The 21,909-nt window shown below is 36.0% G+C and overlaps 1 protein-coding gene across 5 annotated transcripts in view; it reads left to right on the top strand.

Moving 5' to 3' along the window:
* The window catches only part of LOC129007261 (caspase-12), an 86,041-nt gene that overhangs the window by 11,580 nt on the left and 52,552 nt on the right, over positions 1-21,909 (top strand). The window contains exons 9-12 of one of the 5 annotated variants that reach the window (XR_008492272.2): positions 1,515-1,624; positions 2,016-2,135; positions 2,489-2,617; positions 2,725-2,892. Coding sequence is in view for 3 of the 5 variants with exons in the window: in XM_054437872.2 (XP_054293847.1) it covers positions 1,515-1,624; positions 2,016-2,114 (209 nt within the window). In the remaining 2 variants the exon portion in view is untranslated. Of the gene's footprint in view, positions 1-1,514; positions 1,625-2,015; positions 2,136-2,385; positions 2,893-21,909 lie in introns of those variants that run through there. The other 4 variants (XR_010127628.1, XM_054437872.2, XM_054437874.2 and 1 more) reach the window with 4 other exon arrangements.

The following is a 21,909-nucleotide window of genomic DNA, read 5'->3' as shown; positions in this document are numbered from 1 at the left end:
GAGAACTTACAGACAAAAAAGGAGCTTAGGAGAGGGGGCTGGGTGGCTGGAACACAGCGTCAGGAGAGATGCTAGTGGAGAGGCTGGAGAGTGAGGCAGGCACTGAAACACCTGAGGCCTTATATGGGCCTTCATACTAATAGTAATAGGAAATTCTAGTAGGCTGTAAGCAATTAAATGATAAGATTTTTGTTTTTGAAGATCATTCTGGAGGTTCAGTGTGGAATAAATTACAGTACAGCAAGAGTCGATATATGAGGACAGGTTAAATGCTACCACAGTATTGCAAGCCATAGATGATACTGATAGTCTTGGGATGTAATAAGTTGTTGTATCTAAGAAACAATTAGTATACAAAAATAATATGACTAACCATCCAATTAGTTTGGTGAATATATGTCAGGTGAACAAGAAGGTGTGATAGAAATGACTCTAGCATGCAAGTAAATGGTGGGGCATTAATTAAAATGTAAGTTTTGCAGGAAGTTTTGAGGTGCTTTGGCGTATTTTAAGATGAAATGAAGAGTAGAGAGCCGCACAGTTGTATATTTCAGAGGAGAGATTTGCATTCAGGATAAAATTTTGAGAGATGCTGCCTTAAGGATAATATTTAATATCCTAAAAATGGATGAAATCATCTAAGAATTGAGAATCGCATGAGAAGAGACCTTGAAATGGAGGTTAAAATTACCCTAGAGTTCAATATTACAGAAATAGGAACCAGCAAATTTGACTCACAAAGTAGAATCAGAGAATAAGAAAGCACACAAGGAGTATGCATTGTCAGACTTTAATGTGAATGAAAGATCAGGTGAAGGTGAAGCTTGATGAATGACTATTAGATGTAGTAACTTGGAGGTCATGGTGACCTTGGGGAAAGCCATTTAGCAAAGTTGGTGTTAGGTATAGGAAGGAGAAGCCTGATAGGAGTGAGTAGGATATGGGAAATGGAATGGTGAATATAGACCAAATTAGAAATTTGACTTTAAAAAGTAAGGAGAAATCAGCAGCTGGCAGCAAATAAAGTAGTAGTTAGAGAAGTATTGCCTTTTTTTCTAAATTATAGGAGCAACTTGATCATATTGAAATGGTAAACAAAAGCAGTCCTTGAAAATATTTTTATACGACATAACAAAAACTGCAAAAAAAAATATAGTATGAAACAAGTCAGGATGACATTCCCAGAATCAAGGAATGTCAAGGCTGTATTATTTTTCTGTTATGTAGTTAGTGCTGAAAGGACTGACACTCTTTTCCACTACTTGCAAACCCAGAGGATATCACTTCGGTCTAGCCTACTAGAAAATCAAGGTGATTTATGAGTGAGGAGGGTCCATGATGGCTTTTTCTGGGCCTGGTATGGAAGCTGGGGGTCCAACTTTATTTAGCACTGGCTTCCCTCTCTTCTCCAAAGAAACAAACTCAGATTTTTTTCCCCAAAGTTATGGCTCCAGGAGTCTTCCACATGTATAAAAGATCACATCCTCCAATATTTTGATGCCTTTTATTTGCAGATAATGTTTCTTGGAGGCATGAAATAAACGGCTCAGTCTTCATTTCCCAAATTATCTACTACTTCAAAGAGTACTCTTGGAGTCATCATCTAGAGGAAATTTTTCGAAAGGTAGGGTCTTTCTTCTTTTATTTTCAATGTTATGCCCCAGAAAACTTTGGAGAGCCATTTGTGAATTTTTATAGGAAATCCCAAAGCTCTTAATTCATCTTGACAATCCTTCCTGTACTCCAAGTTTATTCAAAGATGGGGTCTTCCAAAATGCTACATAGAACCAGTGTGGGTTTTCCCAATAACCTGACTCTGATAGCTTTGCTCACCCAGGGAATTCTTTTTAGAGTAACAATTCATTTGTGTATGTGTTATATCTAAGGAAAAGCTAAAAAATCTTCTGTTTACATTACCTAGCTACAGCCTTAGTACACACCATGAAGTTTCTCACTCCTGAAAGAGTCAGGTTTTCCTTTTAGAACATCTCTAAAGGCTTTCTTTACTACTTTAGGTTCAACATTCTTTTGAGAACCCAAGTATACTGACGCAGTTGCCCACCATTGAAAGACTATCCATGACACGATATTTCTATCTCTTTCCTGGGAATTAAAACTCATAAGAAGCAACTCAGGTAAATATATTCTAGAAGTGGATTTGGGTGCTCCCTGCTCAGTCTATTCAGAAAGTCTGGATAGAATGGAGAATAATGATGGCATGTCAGCTGCCCACTAGTTATACAGGCTCGTGTTATTTGCCTTTTCTTAGTGACCCCCAGTGAAACCCTGGTTTTATATGACATCAGTCATAGTACAATGGTTGTATAACTAATGGTAGCGCAATAGTGGTCAGCTAGAAAATCCTTTTGTCTAATTTCTCTCAAGGAACTACTCAGCGAGTGGGGAATATTGGATTCCGATGTATGCAGAAAGTAAAGTCATTGGAAATGTGACGTGTAACCAGTGTTTGTCTCTCTTCACCCAAAAGTCAGTTTTTCTGAGTCATGTTCTCCTATCTTTGTGATGAGGCTTTCCTGTACCATATGTCCGACTAGCTGCTAAATCTATGCTGAGGCAATGAGACCCTAGTACAGATCTTCCCATTTGGGGATGACAGGTCCGTAGCCCTTTTGTAAAAGTATTTCTCACAGTAGACATTAGTTATATTTACATCTTACCGATAATAGCCAGATTACTCATGTTCTTTTCTTCTACTTTCTCTAGGAAAATGAAGGCATTATGGTGTCTATGAATCTGCTAGTAGAAAAGGTCAATTTTTGATTAAGAATATTTTTATACCAAACTGCTCAGCTGTCCACCTTTTCAAATACCAGGCTAAAATCAGTCTCATATTTTTGCTAAATTAATGTTTAATAAATTTTTATTATAAAATTGTGCTTGTTTTCTAATTTTGTCATAAAGTAATTCATGCTTATAGGAGAAAAATTAAGTATTAAAAATCATAAAAGAATTAATGAAGAAATAATCATCATCAACCTTTTTAAAACTATTCATAAAAACTCAAGTTATTTTATAAAGCTTATTTATTTTGTATATCCAATTTTGTGTCCTTTTATTATATTGTTATAACATTACTACTAGTAATAAAACTATCCTAAATATAACTTCTAAGTTTATAATATTTGTCAGGTATATATACTACATACTATTTAACTTTCACCTGACTTTTAGACGTTGATTTCAATATTCATTTATTTTATTTTATTTTTTGTTTATTTCAATAAGTTTTGGGGAACAGATTGTGCTTGGTTACATGAATAAGTTCTTTTGTGGTGATTTATGGTGCACCCATCACCCGAGCAGTGTACACTGTACCTAACGTGTAGTCTTTTATCCCTCAACCCACTCCCACCCTTTCCCCTAAGTCCCCAACGACCAACGTATCATTCTTACAGCTTTGTGTCCTCACAGCTTAGTTCCTACTTATGATTGTGAACATACCACATTTAGTTTTCCATTCCTGAGTTACTTCACTTAGAATAATGGTCTCCAATTCCATCCAGGTTGCTGCAAATGTAATTATTTAATTCCTTTTTTATGGCTAAGGAGTATTCCATGGTGTGTATATATATCACATTTTCTTTATTCACTTGTTGATTAATGAGCATTTGGGCTGGTACCATATTTTACAATTGCAAATTGTGCTGCTATAAACATGCATGTGCAAATATCTTTTTTGTATCATACCTTTTTTTTCCTCTGGGTAGATACCAAGGAGCGAGATTGCAGGATCAAATAGTAAATCTACTATTAGTCCTTTAAGGAATCTCCACAGTGTTTTCCATAGTGATTGTACTAGTTTACATTCCCACCAGAAGTGTAAAAGTGTTCACTTTTCACCACATTTATACCAACATCTATTTTTTTTAATTTTCTGATTATGGCCATTCTTGCAGGAGTAAGGTGGTATTGCATTGTGGTTTTGATTTGCATTTCCCTGATCATTATTGACTTGAGCATTGTTTTTTCATATGTTTGTTGGTCATTTGTGTATATTCTTTTAAGAATTGTTTATTCATATCCTTTGCCTACTTTTTAATAGGATTCTTTGTTTCTTTCTTGCCGATTTGTTTAGGTTTGTCATAGATTCTCGATATTAATCCTTTTTCAGAGGTATAGATTGCAGATTTTCTGCCACTCCATGGGTTGTTTGTGCACTCTGCTGATTATTTCTTTTGCAGGCAAAAGCTCTTTAATTTAATTAAGTTCCATCTATTTATCTTTGTTGTTGCTGCATTTGCTTTTGAGTTGAAGCAAAAAAAAAAATGTTGTTTTGCATTTGCTTGGTCATAAAGTCTCTCCCTAAGCCAATGTCTAGAAGGGTTTTTCTGATGTTATCCTCTAGAATCTTTATGGTTTCAGGTCTTAGATTTAAGTCTTGATCCATCTTGAGTTGATTTTTGTATAAGGTGAGAGATGAGGATTCAGTTTTATTTTTCTACATGTGGCTTGCCAATTATTCCAGCACCATTTGGTTAATAGGGTGTCCTTTCCCCACTTTATATGTTTTTGTTTGCTTTGTCAAAGATCAGTTGACTGTATTTGGATTTATTTCTGGTTTCTCTACTCTGTTCCATTGGTCTATACACCTGTTTTATACCAGTGCCATGCTGATTTGGTGACTATGGCTTTATAGTATAGTTTAAAGTCAAGTACTGTAATGCCTCCTAATTTGTTCTTTTTGCTTAGTATTGCTTTGACTACATGGGCCCTTTTTGGTTCCATATGAATTTTAGGGTTGTTTTTTTCAAGTGCTGTGAAGGATGATGTGGTATTTGTATGAGAACTGCATTTAATTTGTAGATTGCTTTTGGCAATATGGTCATTTTTCACAGTATTGATTCTATCCATCTTTGAGCATGGGTTATGTTTCCATTTGTTTGTGTTATCTATGATTTCTTTCAGCAGTGCTTTGTAGTGTTCCTTGTAGAGGTCTTTTACCTCCTTGGTTAGGTGTATTCTTAAGTATTTTGTTTTTTTGCAGCTATTGTAAAAGGGGTTGAGTTCTTGATTTGATTCTCAGCTTGGTCGATGTTGGTGTATAACAGAGCTACTAATTTGTGTACATTAATTTTGTATCCTGAAAGTTTGCCAAATTCATTTACCAGTTCTAAAAGCTGTTTGGATGAGTCCTTAGGGTTTTCTAGGTATAAGATCACGTCATCAGCAAATGTGACAGCCTGACTTCCTTTTTACTGATTTGGATGCACTTTATATCTTTCTCTTGTCTGATTGCTCTGGCTAGGACTTCCAGTACTATGTTAAATAGAAGTGGTGAGAGTGGGCATCCTTGCCTTATACCAGTTCTCAGAGGAAATGCTGAGGGTTTTAATTATAAAGAGATGCTGGATTTTTTCAAAAGTTTTTTCTGTGCCTATTGATATAATCAGGTGATTTTAATTTTTAATTCTGTTTATGTGGTGTATCACATTTATTGACTTCTGAATGTTAAGCAATCCCTGCCTCCCCAGTATGAAACTCACTTGTTCATGGTGGATTATCTTTTTGATATGCTGTTGGATTCGGTTAACTAGTATTTTGTTGAGGATTTTTGCATCTATGTTCATCAGGGATATTGGTCTGTAGTTTTCTTTTTAAATTATGTCCTTTCCTGGTTTGGGTATTAGGGTGATACTGGCTTCATAGAATGATTTAGGGAAGATTCCCTATTTCTCTATCTTTTGGAATAGTGTCAGTAGGATTGGTACCAATTATTTTTTGAATGTCTGAAAAAATTTAGCTGTGAATTTGTCTGGTCCTAGACTTTTTGTTGTTGTTGTTGTTGGTAACTTTTTAATTACCATTTCAATCTCACTGTTCTCTATTGGTGTGTTCAGAGTTTCTATTTCTTCCTGATTTAATCTAGGAGGGTTGTATATTTTCAGGAATTTATCCATCTCCTCTCGGTTTTTTAGTTTGTGCACAGAAAGGTGTTCATAGTAGCCTTGAATGATCTTTTGTGTTTCTATGGTATTGCTTGTAATATCTCCATTTCCTTTCTAATTGAGCTTTCTTGGATCTTCTCTCTTCTTCTCTTGGTTAATCTCGCTAATGGTCTATTGATTTTATTTATCTTTTCAAAGCAGCAGCTTTTCATTTCAGTTAGGTTTTGTATTGTTGTTGTTGTTTCCATTTCATTTAGTTCTACTCTGATTTTTGTTATTTCTCTTGTTCTGCTAGATTTGGCTTCTGTTCTTGTTTCTCTAGCTCCTTGAGGTGTGACCTTAGAATGCCTATTTATGATCTTTCAGACTTTTTGACTTAGACATTTAATGCTATGAACTTTCCTCTTAGCACCACCTTGGCTGTATCCCCAAGGTTTTGATAGGTTGTGTCACTACTATTGTTCAGTTGTAAGAATTTTTTAATTTCTATCTCGATTTCATTGTTGACCCAACGATCCTTCAGGAGCAGGTTATTTAATTTCCATGTATTTGCATGGTCTTGAGGGTTCCTTTTGGAGTTGATTTCCAATTTTTTTTTTACTGTGGTCTGAGCGAGTACTTGCTATAATTTTGATTTTCTTAAATTTGTTGAGACTTGTTTTGTGGCCTGTCATATGGTCTATCTTGGAGAATGTTCCATGTGCTGATGAATAGAAGTATATTCTGTAGTTGTTGGAATGTAGAATGTTCTGTAAATATTTTTTAAATCTATTAGTTCTAGGGTACAATTTAAATCCATTGTCTCTTTGTTGACTTTCTGTCTTGATGACCTGTCTAGTGCTATCAGTGGAGTATTAAAGTCCTCAACTATTATTGTGTTGCAGTCTGTCTGATTTCTTAGGTCTAGTAGTAATTATCTTATAAATTTGGGAGCTCCAGTGTTAGGTGCATATATGTATATATTTAGGATTGTGATATTTTCCTGTTGGACTAGTCCTTTTATCATTATATAATATCTCTCTTTGTCTTTTTTAACTCCTTAAAGTTTGTTTTGTCTGATATAAGAATAGCTATTCCTGCTTGCTTTTGGTGTCAATTTGCATGGAATATCTTTTTCCACGCCTTTACCTTCAGTTTATGTGAGTCCTTATGTGTCAGGTGAGTCTTTTTCAGACACCAGATACATGGTTGGTGAGTTTTTATTCATTCTGCCATTCTGTATCTTTTAAGTGAAACATTTAGGCCACTTACATTCAATGTTTGTATTGAGATGTGAGGTACTACTCTATTCATTGTGCTGTATGTTGCCTGAATACATTTTTTTTTGTTTTGTTTTTCATTGTGTTGCTGTTTTATAGGTCCTGTGAGATTCACGCTTTAAGGAGATTCTATTTTGGTGTATTTCAAGGATTTGTTTCAACATTTGGAGCTTCTTTCAGCAGTTCTTGTAGTGCCAGCTTGGTAGTGGCAAATTCTCCAGCATTTGTTGTTTGAAAAAAACTTTTGCTTTCCTTCATTTGTGAAGCTTAGTTTCACTGGATACAAATTCTTGGATGATAATTGTTTTGCTTAAGGAGGCTAAAGATGGGACCCCAATCCCTTCCAGCTTGTCGGGTTTCTACTGAGAAATCTACTGTTAATCTGATAGATTTTCATTTATAAGTTACCTGATGCTTTTGCCTCACAACTCTTAAGATTATTTCCTTCGTCTTGACTTTAGATAACCTGATGACTATGTGTCTAGACAATGATCTTTTTGTGATAAATTTCCCAGGTGTTCTTTGAGCTTCTTGTATTTTGATGTTTAGATCTCTAGCAAGGCCAGGGAAGTTTTCCTCAATTATTCTGTCAAATATATTTTCCATACTTTTAGATTTCTCTTCTTCCTCAGGAACACCAATTATTCATAGGTTCGCTCATTTAACATAATCCCAAACTTCTTGGAGGTTTTGTTCATTTTCTTTAATTTTTTTCTTTGTCTTTGTTGGATTGAGTTAATTCAAAAGCCTCGTGTTCAAGCTCTGAAGTTCTTTCATCTATTGTTCAATTCTATTGCTGAGACTTTCCAGCAATAGAATTGCATTTTGCATTTTGCAATTATCTAAGTTCGCCCTTCATTTTCAAATATTGTGATTATTTTTTATTTATGCTATCTATTTCACTGGAAATTTTTCCATTCATATCCTGTATCTTTTTTTTTTTTCTTTTTTTTTTTTTGTCTTTAAGTTGGACTTCACCTCTCTCTGGTGCCTCCTTGATTGGCTTAATAGTTGACCTTCTGAATTCTTCTTCTGGCAATTCAGAGATTTCACTGGTTTGGGTCCATTGCTGGTGAGCTAGTGTGATCTTTCGGTGGTGTTAAAGAACCTTGTTTTGCCATGTTACCAGAATTGTTTTCTGGTTCCTTCTCATTCATGTAGACTATGTCAGAGGGAAGATCTGGGACTCAAGGGCTGCTGTTCAGATTCTTTTGTCCCATTGGGTGCTCCCTTGATATGGGGCCTTCCCCTTTCCCCTAGGGATGGGGCTTCCTCAGAGCCAAGCTGTAGGGATTGTTATTTCTCTTCTGGGTCTAGCCACCCAGCAGAGCTATTGGGCTCTAGGCTGCTACTGGGGAGTGTCTACAAAGAATCTGTGATGTGATCCATCTTCAGGTCTCTCAGAGGTGGATACCAGCACCTGCTCTGTTGGAGGTAGCAGGGGATCGAAGTGGACTCTGTGAGGGTCCTTGGTTGTATTTTTGTTAAGATCACTGGTTTTGTGTTGGTTACCCTCCAGCAACGAGCTGGTGCTTTCAAGAGCACATCAGCTGTGGTAGTATAGGGAGATTCAAGCAGTAGGTGGGAACAAAGAGCTCCCAAGGGATTATGTCTTTTGTTTTTGGCTACCAGCATGGGTAGAGAAAAAACATCAGGTGGGGGCAGGGTTAGGCATGTCTTATCTTAGAGTCTCATTGGGTGGGGCTTGCTGCAGCTGCTGTGGGGTTGGGGGTGTGGTTCCTAGGCCAATGGAGTTATGTTCCTAGGGGGATTATGGCTGGCTCTGTTGAATCACACAGTTTACCAAGGAAGTAGGGGAAAGCCAGCAGCCACAGGCCTCACCCAGCTCCCATGAAGCCAACAGCTCAAAATGCCAGTCTCACTGCCACTGTGTCCCCACAACAGCACTGAATTTATTTCCAGGCAGCCAGTGAGCAGGGCTGAGAACCTGCCCCCACTACAAGCCTCCCAGCTGAGAAAGCATGTGGACTTACAGTTCCTCAGCTGTCCCACAGAGCCTGCAGTAGCAATCTACCTTCTTCAAAGGGTCTATGGATTCTCTGAGCTTTCCTAGTATGTTCTTGTGGTAGTTCTTGTAGCAAAGTACATGATGTAGGTCTACATCTGCTGCTCTGTCTGTCCAGGTGCGAGCTGCAAGGTGGGCCTGATTCTTATCTGTCATTTTCTCCGAAGTCTCCTATTTATTTATTTTCTTTCTTTCTCTTTCTTTCTTTTTCTTTCTTTCTTTCTTTCTTTCTTTCTTTCTTTCTTTCTTTCTTTCTTTCTTTCTTTCTTTCTTTCTTTCTTTCTTTCTTTCCTTCTTTCCTTTCTTTTTTCTTCTTTCTTTTTTTCTCTTTCTTTCTCTCTTTCTTTCTTTTTCTTTTTTTAAAACTTATTTTAAGTTCTGGGATACATGTGCTGAATGTGCAGGTTTGTTACATAGGTATACATGTGCCACGGTGGTTTGCTGCACCCATCTACCCATCATCTAGGTTTTAAGCCCTGTGTGCATTAGGTGTTTGTCCTAATGCTCTCCCCCAACTTACCCCCACCCCTGGACAGGCCCTGGTATGTGATGTTCCTCTCCCTGTGTCTATATGTTCTCATTGTTCAACTCCCACTTATGAGTGAGAATATATGGTGTTTGGTTTTCTGTTCCTGTGTTAGTTTGCTGAGGATGATGATTTCCAGCTTCATCCATGTCCCTGCAAAGGACATGAACTCATTCTTTTTTATGACTGCATAGTATTCCATGGTGTATATGTGCCACATTTTCTTCCGGTCTATCATTGATGGGCATTTAGGTTGATATGATTATGAATATGTTTAACTTTTACTTTTGTCTAGAAAGAGGTTTATTTTCTTAGAATGTATTACTAAAAAGTAGAATTACTGGATCCATACACTTAAACTGTTTGATAAATTATTGCCAAAATTTTATGCCAAATTATATGCATAGAAGAAATTCAAGATAATGACTGGTAGGTAGAGGAATATTTTTTTTAAAAAAATCATTACTAATATAATAGGTAAAAATAGTCAGTTTCATTGACATGTCTTTTGTTATTGACATTATTTAACATTCTAACCACTTTATTTGCTGTGTTTTGGTGAACTGTTAATTTATTTTTTTAATTTTATTTCAAATTTTATATGTGTTTTCCTTATCAATTTGTATAAATCCTTTATATGTGAGAATATATTAGCTCATATAACATTAGGTCATATAATATTTTTAGTTAGTTCTTTGATGTTATATTTTCTATATGATATTATGTGATGTGGAATACTCACATTTTCAGTAATAGAATCCATTTATATTTTCTTCTGTGTTTGTTTTTATATTTTCAAGCTTAAATATTGTATCACTACCTATAATTTCTTACAATTATATTCAAGATATATTTAAATATCTTATTCTTCTTTAAATTTTATGAATTCATTCTCTAAACAATATGATTTTGCAGTGAAATGTGAGATGAGGATATTATTGATTTTTTCCAATGAACTACCAGTTGTCAATGATACACCACTTGAATCATATATATATATAATCATATATATATATACACACCAATTGTAACATTGTCTTTAATATTAATTTAGAATGTGTTATGGAATGGGTATCTTGGAGGATATTTAAGAAAAATACTGAACATTGGTATCTACTTTAGAGAAACTTTTACTACGAGGGATTGAAACTCACTCAAACTAGCTTAAAGAAAAAGTTTTGACATAAGCATACAATGGGTAATCTCATATTCCTCCATTATAAAAAGCAAACCACAATTAGGTCTCTGGAGATACGGTCTAGAACATTGAAAATCAGGTAATCATTCTCTTTGGTTAGCATCTTCATTGTGTAATGACTCCTTTTGGATCATAAATTTTCAGGTTACTAATCATGGTATTTTTAATAAATTAACTTATCTGACACCAGTTTCCAGGTATGAAGTGGGCGTGCTAGTATTTGACTCATATTGAGCAGGTATATTATGTGCATGTAGCACCTCCCTGTTGCACTGCCTGCCGCACAGTGGGCAATTGTTTATGGTAGAGATAATTAGTGTTACATTCATTGATTCATCTTTCAGGACTTATGCTGTATTACATTGCTAATTACTGTTTGATCATCCTCTGTAGCCCTTGCTTGTTCTTACTGTCCTTACTCACATATTGTGTGTGCTTCCAGGTAAATTTTATAATGACTGTATAAGTTTTCTGATAACTAAAATAGGGTTCTAATGGAATTTAAACGTGTACATTTGTTTATCTAGAGCTATGGTTTTCAAATTTATTGTCATGCATTTTTAAATTTTTGAGCAAATGTTTATATTTTTCTTTGTATAACTTCCTCAAATTTCTGAATCAGGATATACCTAGACATTTTGTATTTTGTTACTATTTTGAATAAGAATGTTTTTCCTCCAACATTTCTAACTGATCAATGCTGTGGATGTAAAGGAAAAAAAAAGGACAGATTCCCTAGATTCTTAAATATATATGTCCGTTTTCACGCTGCTGATAAAGACATACCCAAGACTGGGGAATTAACCACAGAAAGAGGTTTAATGGACTTACACTTCCACATGGCTGGGGAGGCTAGGGAGGAACAATCATGGCAGAAGGCAAGGAGGAGCAAGTCATTTCTTTCGTGGATGCGGGCAGGCGAAGAGAGAGAGCTTGTGCAGGGAACTACTCTTTAAAAAACCGTCAGATTTCATGAGACTCATTCACTATCATGAGAACAGCACAGGAAAGACCCACCTCCATGATTTAACCACTTCCCACCAGGTTCCTCCCACAACACGTGGGAATTGTGGGAGTTACAATTCAAGATAAGATTTAGGTGAGGACACAGGAAAACCATATCAATATGTAAATATTTATATATATACATATATGCAGTTTTTGTAAATATCAAATTATATATTCATATTAGCAGCTTCATTGAACATTCAATTCATGGATCTAGATAATTTTTTGTTTTATCCTTTGAAAATTAATTACAGAAAATTTTATTAGCCACAAACTCTAGATTTGTTTCTTTCTCACCAATATCCACAGTTTTTATTTTATTTTCATAAAGTTTTATATTTATTATATGTCTAGATTATATAGCCAATTAAAATAATGATAGCAAATATTCTTAATTATTATCTTAATAGGAATTCTTCCAATTTCCTGATTAAATATATTTCCTGTTGATTTTTAGCTAGTTTTTATATAATGAAATGTATATTTACATTGCCATTTTTCATATGATTCATCTCTCAGTGTTATTTGAGGTCCTCATGTAGAATAGATAGAATAAATGGAAAGTATAATCTTTGTATTTAGAATACTTATATGATCATACTAGCCAGTGGTCTAATATGAAGCAGTGATTGCTTTCTTAGTATGACATCTTTGTAATGTAGGTTTATTTATTTCTTCTACACTTAAAATAATTTTGCTAGTAGTTGATTTTGAAATCCCATATTTATATTTATAGATGGGATTCTCATCTTTCTTGATTTATTTTTCTTTATTTCATAGGATATTTTTAATAATAAAGTATTTTTTAGGGAAATACAAATGATATTTTTTAATAAAACAATAATACTTGAACATGTTTTATACCTGAGTTCACCTCAGGTGAACTATATATAAGCACATATAAAGGCCAGCCTAAGTTTAATCCTTAATAGTTACTATTAAAAACTATCAAAATGATGTAAATTTTTAAAATAAATTACCAATATATGTTTGCAATTTTGTAGTGATTATTTTAACTTTTCATCTAGATGAAGGCTTAGTTATGCAAACTAAAAACTATTTTGTTTTAATCTTGAGAACATTGGCAATTTTGTAAAACTATCCAAACAGAACTAAAAATTATAAAGAGGGAAGTGAAAATCATCTATGTTCCACAAGATGCCATATGTTCTCTCATTTTCACCTTTCTGTCTTTCTTTGTCTCCTCACATACAAAGACATATACAATGAGAAGCATAGTGTACAAGCCACTCTATGACCTGCTTTTTAATTTTTCTTAAAAATAATCACCTAGAATTAAATTGAGTAACAGATATGTGAAGAATAGGTGACATAAATGGAATAAATTCAGAAGTCTTGGGGATGACAATCTATGGTACAACTTGAGGGTGCCATATTTACATAATTTTCTGATTTTTCTCATTCCCTCTCTGTCCCACCTGCCCACTGCCACCAGCTGTCTTTTCTGTCACTCCTCTGTGGGTGCCTGCCTTTCAAAGGTCACCTCTTGGTTCAAGGTGGCTACCGGAACTACAGCCATTACTACTATTAAAAGCATACTCCAGCCAACAAGGAGGAAGAGAGGAAAAAAACACATTTGCCCTCCCTTTCAGGGAATCATTTATGCTTATAAGCCATTAACCAGAATTTAGTAACAGAGCAACTCTTAGCAATGAGATGAAAAGTGACATATTCATTGCATGCTACCACATGACTAGCTAAATACTGGGGATTCTATTAGGAAAGGAAAAAACAATATTGGGTCTCAACTGGCTGCCTCTGCCGTGCATTGTTTCCACATTTCATAGCTACCCAATATTCCTTTTAATAGGTGTACTAGAATTTATTTTATGAATTTAGGTAATTTCTAAATTTGTTATCTTAAGAATTTCCATAATAAAAATTCCCTTGTACATATATCTTTAAGTTTCTGTCTGATAAAATTATTGGAATAAACTCTCAGAACTGAAATAACAGAGTCAAAAGCATTAAATTTTAACTTTTCTATTTGTAAGGTATTGTTAACGAAATTGTCCAAATGGGCACTATCTGTGAGCAGAAAGTGACAGGGCCCACTTATCTATAGTTTCACCAATGTGATATATAGTTAATCCTGTTGATTTGTCAAGCCACAAACAAAATCACTGTAAATTTTAGTTATTTCTTTTATAAATTGATTAAGCATCCTTCCATATGCATACTGGTCACTATACACAAGTTACATGTTAGCTGGTGTCTCCTATTGCCCACAGGTTCTACACATGTTTGCTTTGCACTTAAAGCAACTATCTTCTGGGCTACCTCTCCAAATTCAAACCCCACCAAGCTTTTCCTCTTACCTGTTAGGCACATTCTCACTTTAGAATTTGCTACCATTACCATCACTGCCCAAAATAATACCCCTTCTCATCACCATACTCACATGATGTGCCACTGCATTATTTCAGCCCTTATTGGCAAAATCTAATAAAAAGCTATCCGACTAAGGAAAAGTAGGGTTTGCAGAATTCCAAACCTGAGATCATAGAGCAACGTATGAAAGGATGAAATTAAAGTTGATAAATAATTGTTTAATGACTGGTACAGTGCACTGCTGTGTCCTATGTAACTTATCAAAATCATTCTGCTCTTCTTAGTGCTACAGTAGCATTACCACAAAAGCAGAATCAGATTGTTTGTATCTGTATCATTCAGAATTTGATCAGAGAAGCAGAATCCTCTGAAAGCTGTTTCAATGGTCTATGTGAAGCTGATGCTTCTTTGTCTATGACTGGAGCCTGTAGGGTACCTGACAGGGTAAGCAAGAGGTGAGTGAAAATAGACTTGATGGTAAGGAAGCAAGACAACCTAAAACCTGTATGAATCAGCTAAAAACCAAAAGACTGGACTAAACTCATTCCAGTCTCTCACTGTTGCTATGCTTCCAACTTTGGAGATAGGTGTGTTCTGCAGAAGGAGCTGTTAAACTCATACCTGGATCTAAGTAATCATCTGATTGAAGAATTGAGGAAGGTGAAGGAGAAAACTGACTGGACCCGCAGGAACTGTGGGCCTGGCTGTTTCTCCAACCAACCACAAGAGTGGTGACCTGTTTTTCACCAGGCTTCCATGTCTAATAAAATATGGTTGCTGCTTTACTATCATCTTCCAAATCTCAGGAAAAAATAGCTCCTGTGGCCTAAGCTAACCTGGAACTACATACGGAGGGGAATTCTGAAAAACTTAGTTTCAGCTTAGTTAAGTTGACACAATAAAAAACTAAAACATTGGCCTGCATGTAGCACACTATAAATATGTATGTATAAATAGTCATATATATTGATCCACTGACTTCTCTTATCACTTCTACATTATCTTCTTAGATGAAATCATGTTATTTCATTGTATTCAATGTCATCTATATGTCGCTATATTCCCAACTTTGTATATACTCAATAGATTTGTCTTCTAAGTTTCACATCAATATTTAACAAATTGACAACTGGTATATTTTTGGGACATAATTCCAAAACTGGATTTATATTTATCATGTCTTTCTACTCCTCATTTAACTCTTCCTTCATTCTTCCCACACTTCTTAGTGAGTGATACTTATACAGAACCAAAAAACTTGGAGTTATCCTTGATATCTTTTTCTCCTGCAAATCCCACAAAAAATCAGTCACCTAGTTCTGCTAGTTTTCTCTCAATTTCATCAACTTTTCCACATCCTGTGTGGTAGGCCCAGGCTAAGGCAAAAATCATCTCTCAATTGAAGTATGACAAATGTCTCTTAATTCCTTTAAAAAATGCAAGCTCTCTTTTTTCGGTCTGGAAAAATATTGGGGAATACAATGAACAAATTTTGTGATTATAACAGTAATCAAATTAGATGGATTGGCTAACGGCATTATGTAATGGGATTTTGCTGTACTGTTGAGAATATTCAGTTCTGCTATAGAAGATTAAAAAACAAATAGGATGGATGGAATTCATAAGAAGTGCTAAACATGGACAATAATATGCTAGAAAATAAGCATGTGAGATATAGGCAAAACCCACAGGATAGGTTTATTATATATAATGAAAAAGAAGTAATTTGTGAGACATAGGTAGAATTCAGATGATCTGGTAAAACAGATAGTAAGTTAGTAACCTGTATGACAACCAGAGACGGAATAAATAGAAAATGTGATGGAACAAAAATATGCTGCTTAGATGCAAAGGATGAAAAGACTGACATCTTGAGGATGCCACTTCTTCTTGACCAAGAACTTTATTAAACCTCAATTAGCCACCACTTGTTGACACACAGCATGGTTCTATTCTAGTCCTACCCAAGAAGTTCAATAAGATACCCAGTATGGTTCTATTCTGGTCCTGCCCAAAAGTGCAAATAAAACCAAAGGCTGTTCAACAAATGAATTGATACTACTCTTGCATCAAGCACACTTCTCCTGCATCTCTCTGAAAGAGGAGGTTTGTGTCCTTGGCTCAGGATATCTTCCCCTGGGGCCCTTCTCTGTTCAGACATTAAGTCTGGCCCTCATCATTGAACCAGCACCCGTGAAGGCTGATGTTTCAAAAGAGAAGCAAGATTTATGCACATTGTGAACACTAGGACTCAGGGAGTGTAGTCCTTTCACCCTGTTTGCACCTATCTAAATGAATTACCTTACCCCATTTCATTCTCCTTGTTTTTTGCTCAGTATTTTAATCAATTTAATAAGCCATGTGGTTTGGTCATTTTAATTTGGTCTGAAAGCCTTTCTGTTCCTCGACCTCTGGGATAGCTCGCCAGTTAGTGCTTCCACTGCATCAAGGTAATTTCCCACATATTGCATTCTCAGCTAATGTAGTGTCTTTCTGTATTGAAATAAAACTTGGGAAGGAGGCAAATGCTTCTCAGCATCATAATACTAAGGCTATCATTTTTCAAATCAGGTCAAAGTCTAATTGATGGGATAAATTTATATTCCTTAATGAGACTAAAGTATGTGTGCTTTAGAGAAAATGTAATATACTTAGAACTGGTGTGTCTGCCCTTAAGTAATTTAGGAAGAAATTCATCTTTAATGTTTACTGTTGGAGAGAATAGGGAATATTCCCCAACCCAAAGGAATAGATTCCCTAGGTTTCATCAGTGTTAGCATAGTCTGGGCAGAAGAAGAGAGTCTAAGGCACCAGACTTTGAATAATTCAAGAAGGAAAAGAGAAATGAGGACTTTCATGATTGTTTAAGTTTCTAAAGAAAGGCAAGTAGAAGTGTTGTTATTGAAAGTGGACCTCTGGAAGAAGACATAGATTTTGAAGACAAACTGAAATATTAAAAGTAATTGAAACTTATACTAGATTCTTAAACTAGTGCATATATGAGCACACACATACACTCCCACCACCCTCCCCCCTACACACACACTGAGGCATGAGAACAGGAAGTCACACTTTTTTCCTTCCTCTCTGTCTTATTTTCATTTTACTTTCATAGCCCTTGATTCTCAGAACTGCTTAATCCTTTTCTGAAGTTCAGTGTATCTTTGGTCTGAAATGGCAATTCTCAGCAAAATAACACTTCTATTTTCTGATTATTTCAGAACTAGAAAAGCAAAGTGTTGGCCTTCTGAGATTTAAGAAAAAATCATATTGTGTATTTCTAGTCTCATGCACTCAACCAATCACTCAACTCAACACTTCTGACACTAGATGTATGGGGGTCTTTCCCCACACACCAAATAATTCCCCGGCAGACACTAGCTGGGTTTCCTATAATTCAATTTAATTCTGATACTATCTAGATAGATAATGGGATCTGGATAGTGTCTGATATGGTTTGGCTGTGTTCCCATGTAAATCTCATCCTGAATTGTAGTTCCCATAATTTCCTTATGTCCTGCGAGAAACCTGATGGGAGGTAATTGAATCATGGGGGCTATTTTACCCATGCTTTTCTTGTGATAGTAAGTTCTCATGAGATCTGATGGTTTATAAGGGGCTTCTCCCTTCGCTCGGTTCTCATTCTCTCTCCTGCTGCCATGTGAAAAAAGACATGTATGTTTCCCTTTCTGCCATGATTGTAAGTTGTCTGAGGCCTCCCCAGAGATGCTAAACTGTCAGTCAATTAAACCTCTTTCCTTTATAAATTACCCAGTCTTGGGTATGTCTTTATTAGCAGCATGAGAATGGACTGATATGGTGTCAGATCCCACAAGTTAAAGGCTTATTCCCATAAAATTTTCCCCCACTTCAAAGGCCAATTGCAAGTAGTAGGTTATCAACAATACTTCCTATTAACCAGCTACAAATCATGTTTTGCATTAGTGGCTCACAGAAGTCAGAGAAACAGTTTACTTAGAATTACTGGCTTATTAATCATGGATATAACCAAGGATACAGATGAACAGCCAGAGGAAGAGGTACATAGGGTGAGGTCTGGAAGGATAGCTTCTGTCCCTATGGAGTTGAGGTGCACCATCCTCCCAGCACTCAGATGTGTTCACCAACCCAGAAACTCCTGAACCCCATAGTTCAAAGATTTTTATGGAGGCTTCATCATGTAGCCATGACTGATTACAAACTCCATTTGCAGCCCTTCTCTTCTCTTTGAGGAATGGCGGGTGGGGATGACAGCTCCAAGCATATAACCACGGTTTAGTCTTTCTGGTGACCAGCTCCATCCTAAAACCCACCAAGTCACCTCATTACAACCAAAGATACTTCTATTACCCAGGAAACTCAAATGGATTTAGGACCTCTGTGCCAGGACCCTACATCAAAGACCCAATATTAGAACAAACAAACGATTAACCTACCATCTTTATCTACAATGTTACTAGGAGCTTTGTCTCAGGAATCAGGGCAGAGACTAAACATTAGAACAAAAGATTCTTTTAGCACCCCTATTGCTCAGAAAATTACAATAGTTTTAGGAGTTCTGTGCTAGGGACTGGGGTTAGAGACCAATATGTGTATTTCTTATTATTTCTCTGATCTTCTTCCCTGTCTGAAGAAAAGTACAGAAAAGAAGACGTTCCCTGAGGATGAGAAAACAGGAGACCAATTTTCCTAATTTTTATTCATTGGGCAGCAAGTGATATCTTCACAGGATAACAAGTGACAGAAAGGAGAGAGTCTGATAAAGTAATACTAGATATCCCCATCTCTTTTGCATCCTCGCCAACCCCACTCCTGCCTCTGATTCATTCTCGTAGCAATAGCCTGAGTAGTCTTACAAAATACAAAATCATAAAAAAAAAATCCTTAACAAACCTTTCTGACACTGCTAACTTCGTTTTATATCATTTGTTTTCTCTGAACCACATGCAGACAAGCAGTTTCTCACCTAAGGGCCTCAGGGCCTGCAGGAATTCACATGTTGTTTTTTTCTGCTTGTAATACAGTAATTTTCCTTTCACTGTCCATTGGGCTAACTCATATGCCTTCTTCAGCCATCATCTTAAGAGGCACTTCCTCACAGAGGACTTCTCTGATCCTCAGTCTAAACTGGATATCCTGTTATTTACTGGCATAAAAATGAGATTTTAAAAAATCCTTCAATGTACTTGTCACAAATTGTAATTATATATTTACCAATTTTTTTTTGTTTAATGTCTATCCTTTCCTAAAACTATAAGCATTTATTAGGGTAAATGATCCCTTTTTTATTCTCATCTGCACAGAACCTACCAAATTATATAAAACAGAATTTGTGCTCAGAAATACTTAGGGAATGGAATAAATTCTCAAATAAAGTGTATTTTCCCAAAATGTATATGGATTCATCATGTTAAATATACCAGAGATTAGGCTAGATGGGAAAGAAATCAAATAATTTATAGATAAGAATTTAAATATCTTTTAGGATTCAAGTTCAAAGTGTTTTACTGTCATGGCAAAAGAGTAAGTGACCATGATTAGATGCATTTACTCCATTATATTTTCAAGAGTGTTAAACATTAATCTGAACTTCCAAATAATCATGTTTCTCTCCCTTCTGTTTAATTGTGAACAAACTAAGAAGTCCACACCCTATTCAGATAGTTAGAAATAAGCAAAACTCCTTTACCATTAAGTTGGCATCCTAATAGGATTTTGAATATCTTTTGCCTGAAAGTGAGGCACTCTCCCATAATAGCACCCTTCCCCTGGCTGCATTCACAGACCCTAATGTGGTAAAATTATTTCATAGCACAGAAGAGCATGAATACGATAGTCCCCCCTTATCCATGTTTTGTCTTCCGTGGTTTCATTTACCTGCAGTCAATTATGGTCTGAATATTACAGGATTTTGAGAGGGAGAGAAAGACCATATCTATGTAACATTTTTACAGTATCTTCTTAATTTTTTATTTTACTATTAGATATTATTATCAATCTCTTACTATACATAATTAATAAATTAAACTTTATCATAGTATATGTACAGGAACAAGCACCGTATATTTAGTGTTCAGTACTATCATAGATTTCAGGCATGCACTGACAATTGTGGAACATGTCCCCCAAGAAAGATAAGAGGGGAAAACTGTGTTTTCTAAGCATATGCCCGTCCAAAAAGACGAAGAAGATGCCAAACTGATTATATGCAACATATTCTTATTTCACAGAATAGATAACTTACTTTCTTTCCCATTATAAGGAGTGAAAAGAAGGAGAGGACAAAGTGCAGAAGGCTTCCTCCGAGTGTTGGCTCTTCCTGGGTAGCAGGACTGATGCTTTCTTTGTAGGCCCAGTTACAAATTCAGGAAGAAGGAGACCATGGTTTTGCCAACTTTCTTCTCTTTTCCTAGATATTTTCTCCTCCTCAGTTTATAGTGTAAACACTTCTTCCTATGAAAGAAGTGACATAGGAAAGTCTATGTCACTTCACCTAAATCCACAAATTGCTACCCACTACCATTTACAAAGAAAGTAAATGAGAAAAAGATAACTTTTAAAATCTAAAGGATTGTAAATTATATGAAGAATAAAAAAATTGCATAACACTCTATACACGGAGTTAAGAAAAGTAAAATAATGGCATTTAAACATTTTATCCAATTTTATAATATTAAAGGAAAACATGAAGCAAAAAAACAATACAAGCAGCTTCGTTATGTTTAAGAAAGTGTGTGTGTGTGTGTGTGTGTACAGCAAGGTTTCTGATTTAGTAAATACTAAGAAAAGCAAGTTAGTCTTTCATTCTTTTTTAAACAATACCATCACGAAATTCTTGTTTTTCATCCCAGTTATCAACGGTTTGAAAGTAGCTATGTTTGGACCTGGACCATTCTCCAGCTCTTTTTGTTTGTATTATCCGTGCCCACCTAAAGGGGGAGCACAGGTCAGACGACAGGCCCTGCTCCCAGGCCACACCCACTCCCAGCTGCACCCTTACCTATGGCCTCGCGTGATGAAGATGCCATTCTCAGCAGAGAAGGCGTCTAAGGGCAACCCTTGGATGTTCCAGCTCCAGACTTTCGTAGGATTGGACAGGAAGTTATCAATGGCAAAGCCAGGGGAGCAAGGAACCTGAAGCTCCCAGATCTTGAAAGTATCTGGTTAGATAGTCAGAAAGAAGTCCAGCTGAGGGAGCAAGTTGTCGCAGGAAAAAGAAAAGTGCACTGATTGGCTAACAAGCTAAAATTAATACTGAAAGATTCAGTGTGTATTAGGCCTTTTTTGTGTTGTTATAAAGAAATATCTGAGGCTGGGTAATTTGTAAAAAAAAGAGGTTGAGTTGGCTCACACTTCTGCAGGGTGTACAGGAACCATAGTGCTGGCATCTTCTTCTGATGAGGGTTTCAGGAAGCTTAAAATCATGGTGAAAGGCGAAGCAGGAGCAAGCATGTCACATGGCAAAGGTAGGAGTAAACCAGCGAGGGGCAAGGTGCCATACACTTAAACTACCAGATCTCATGAGAACTCAGGGCAATAACTCACTTATTACCAAGGAACGATGTTAAACTGTTCCTATGGGATCTGCCCCCCATGATCCAATTACCTCCTACCAGGCCCTGCCTTCAACACTA

The sequence above is a fragment of the Pongo pygmaeus genome, chromosome 9, assembly GCF_028885625.2.
Source record: "Pongo pygmaeus isolate AG05252 chromosome 9, NHGRI_mPonPyg2-v2.0_pri, whole genome shotgun sequence".
In the NCBI taxonomy this organism is placed as follows: domain Eukaryota; kingdom Metazoa; phylum Chordata; class Mammalia; order Primates; family Hominidae; genus Pongo; species Pongo pygmaeus.
The sequence above is the reverse complement of the archived record's forward strand: the minus strand, read 5'-3'. Positions and strand labels throughout refer to the sequence as shown.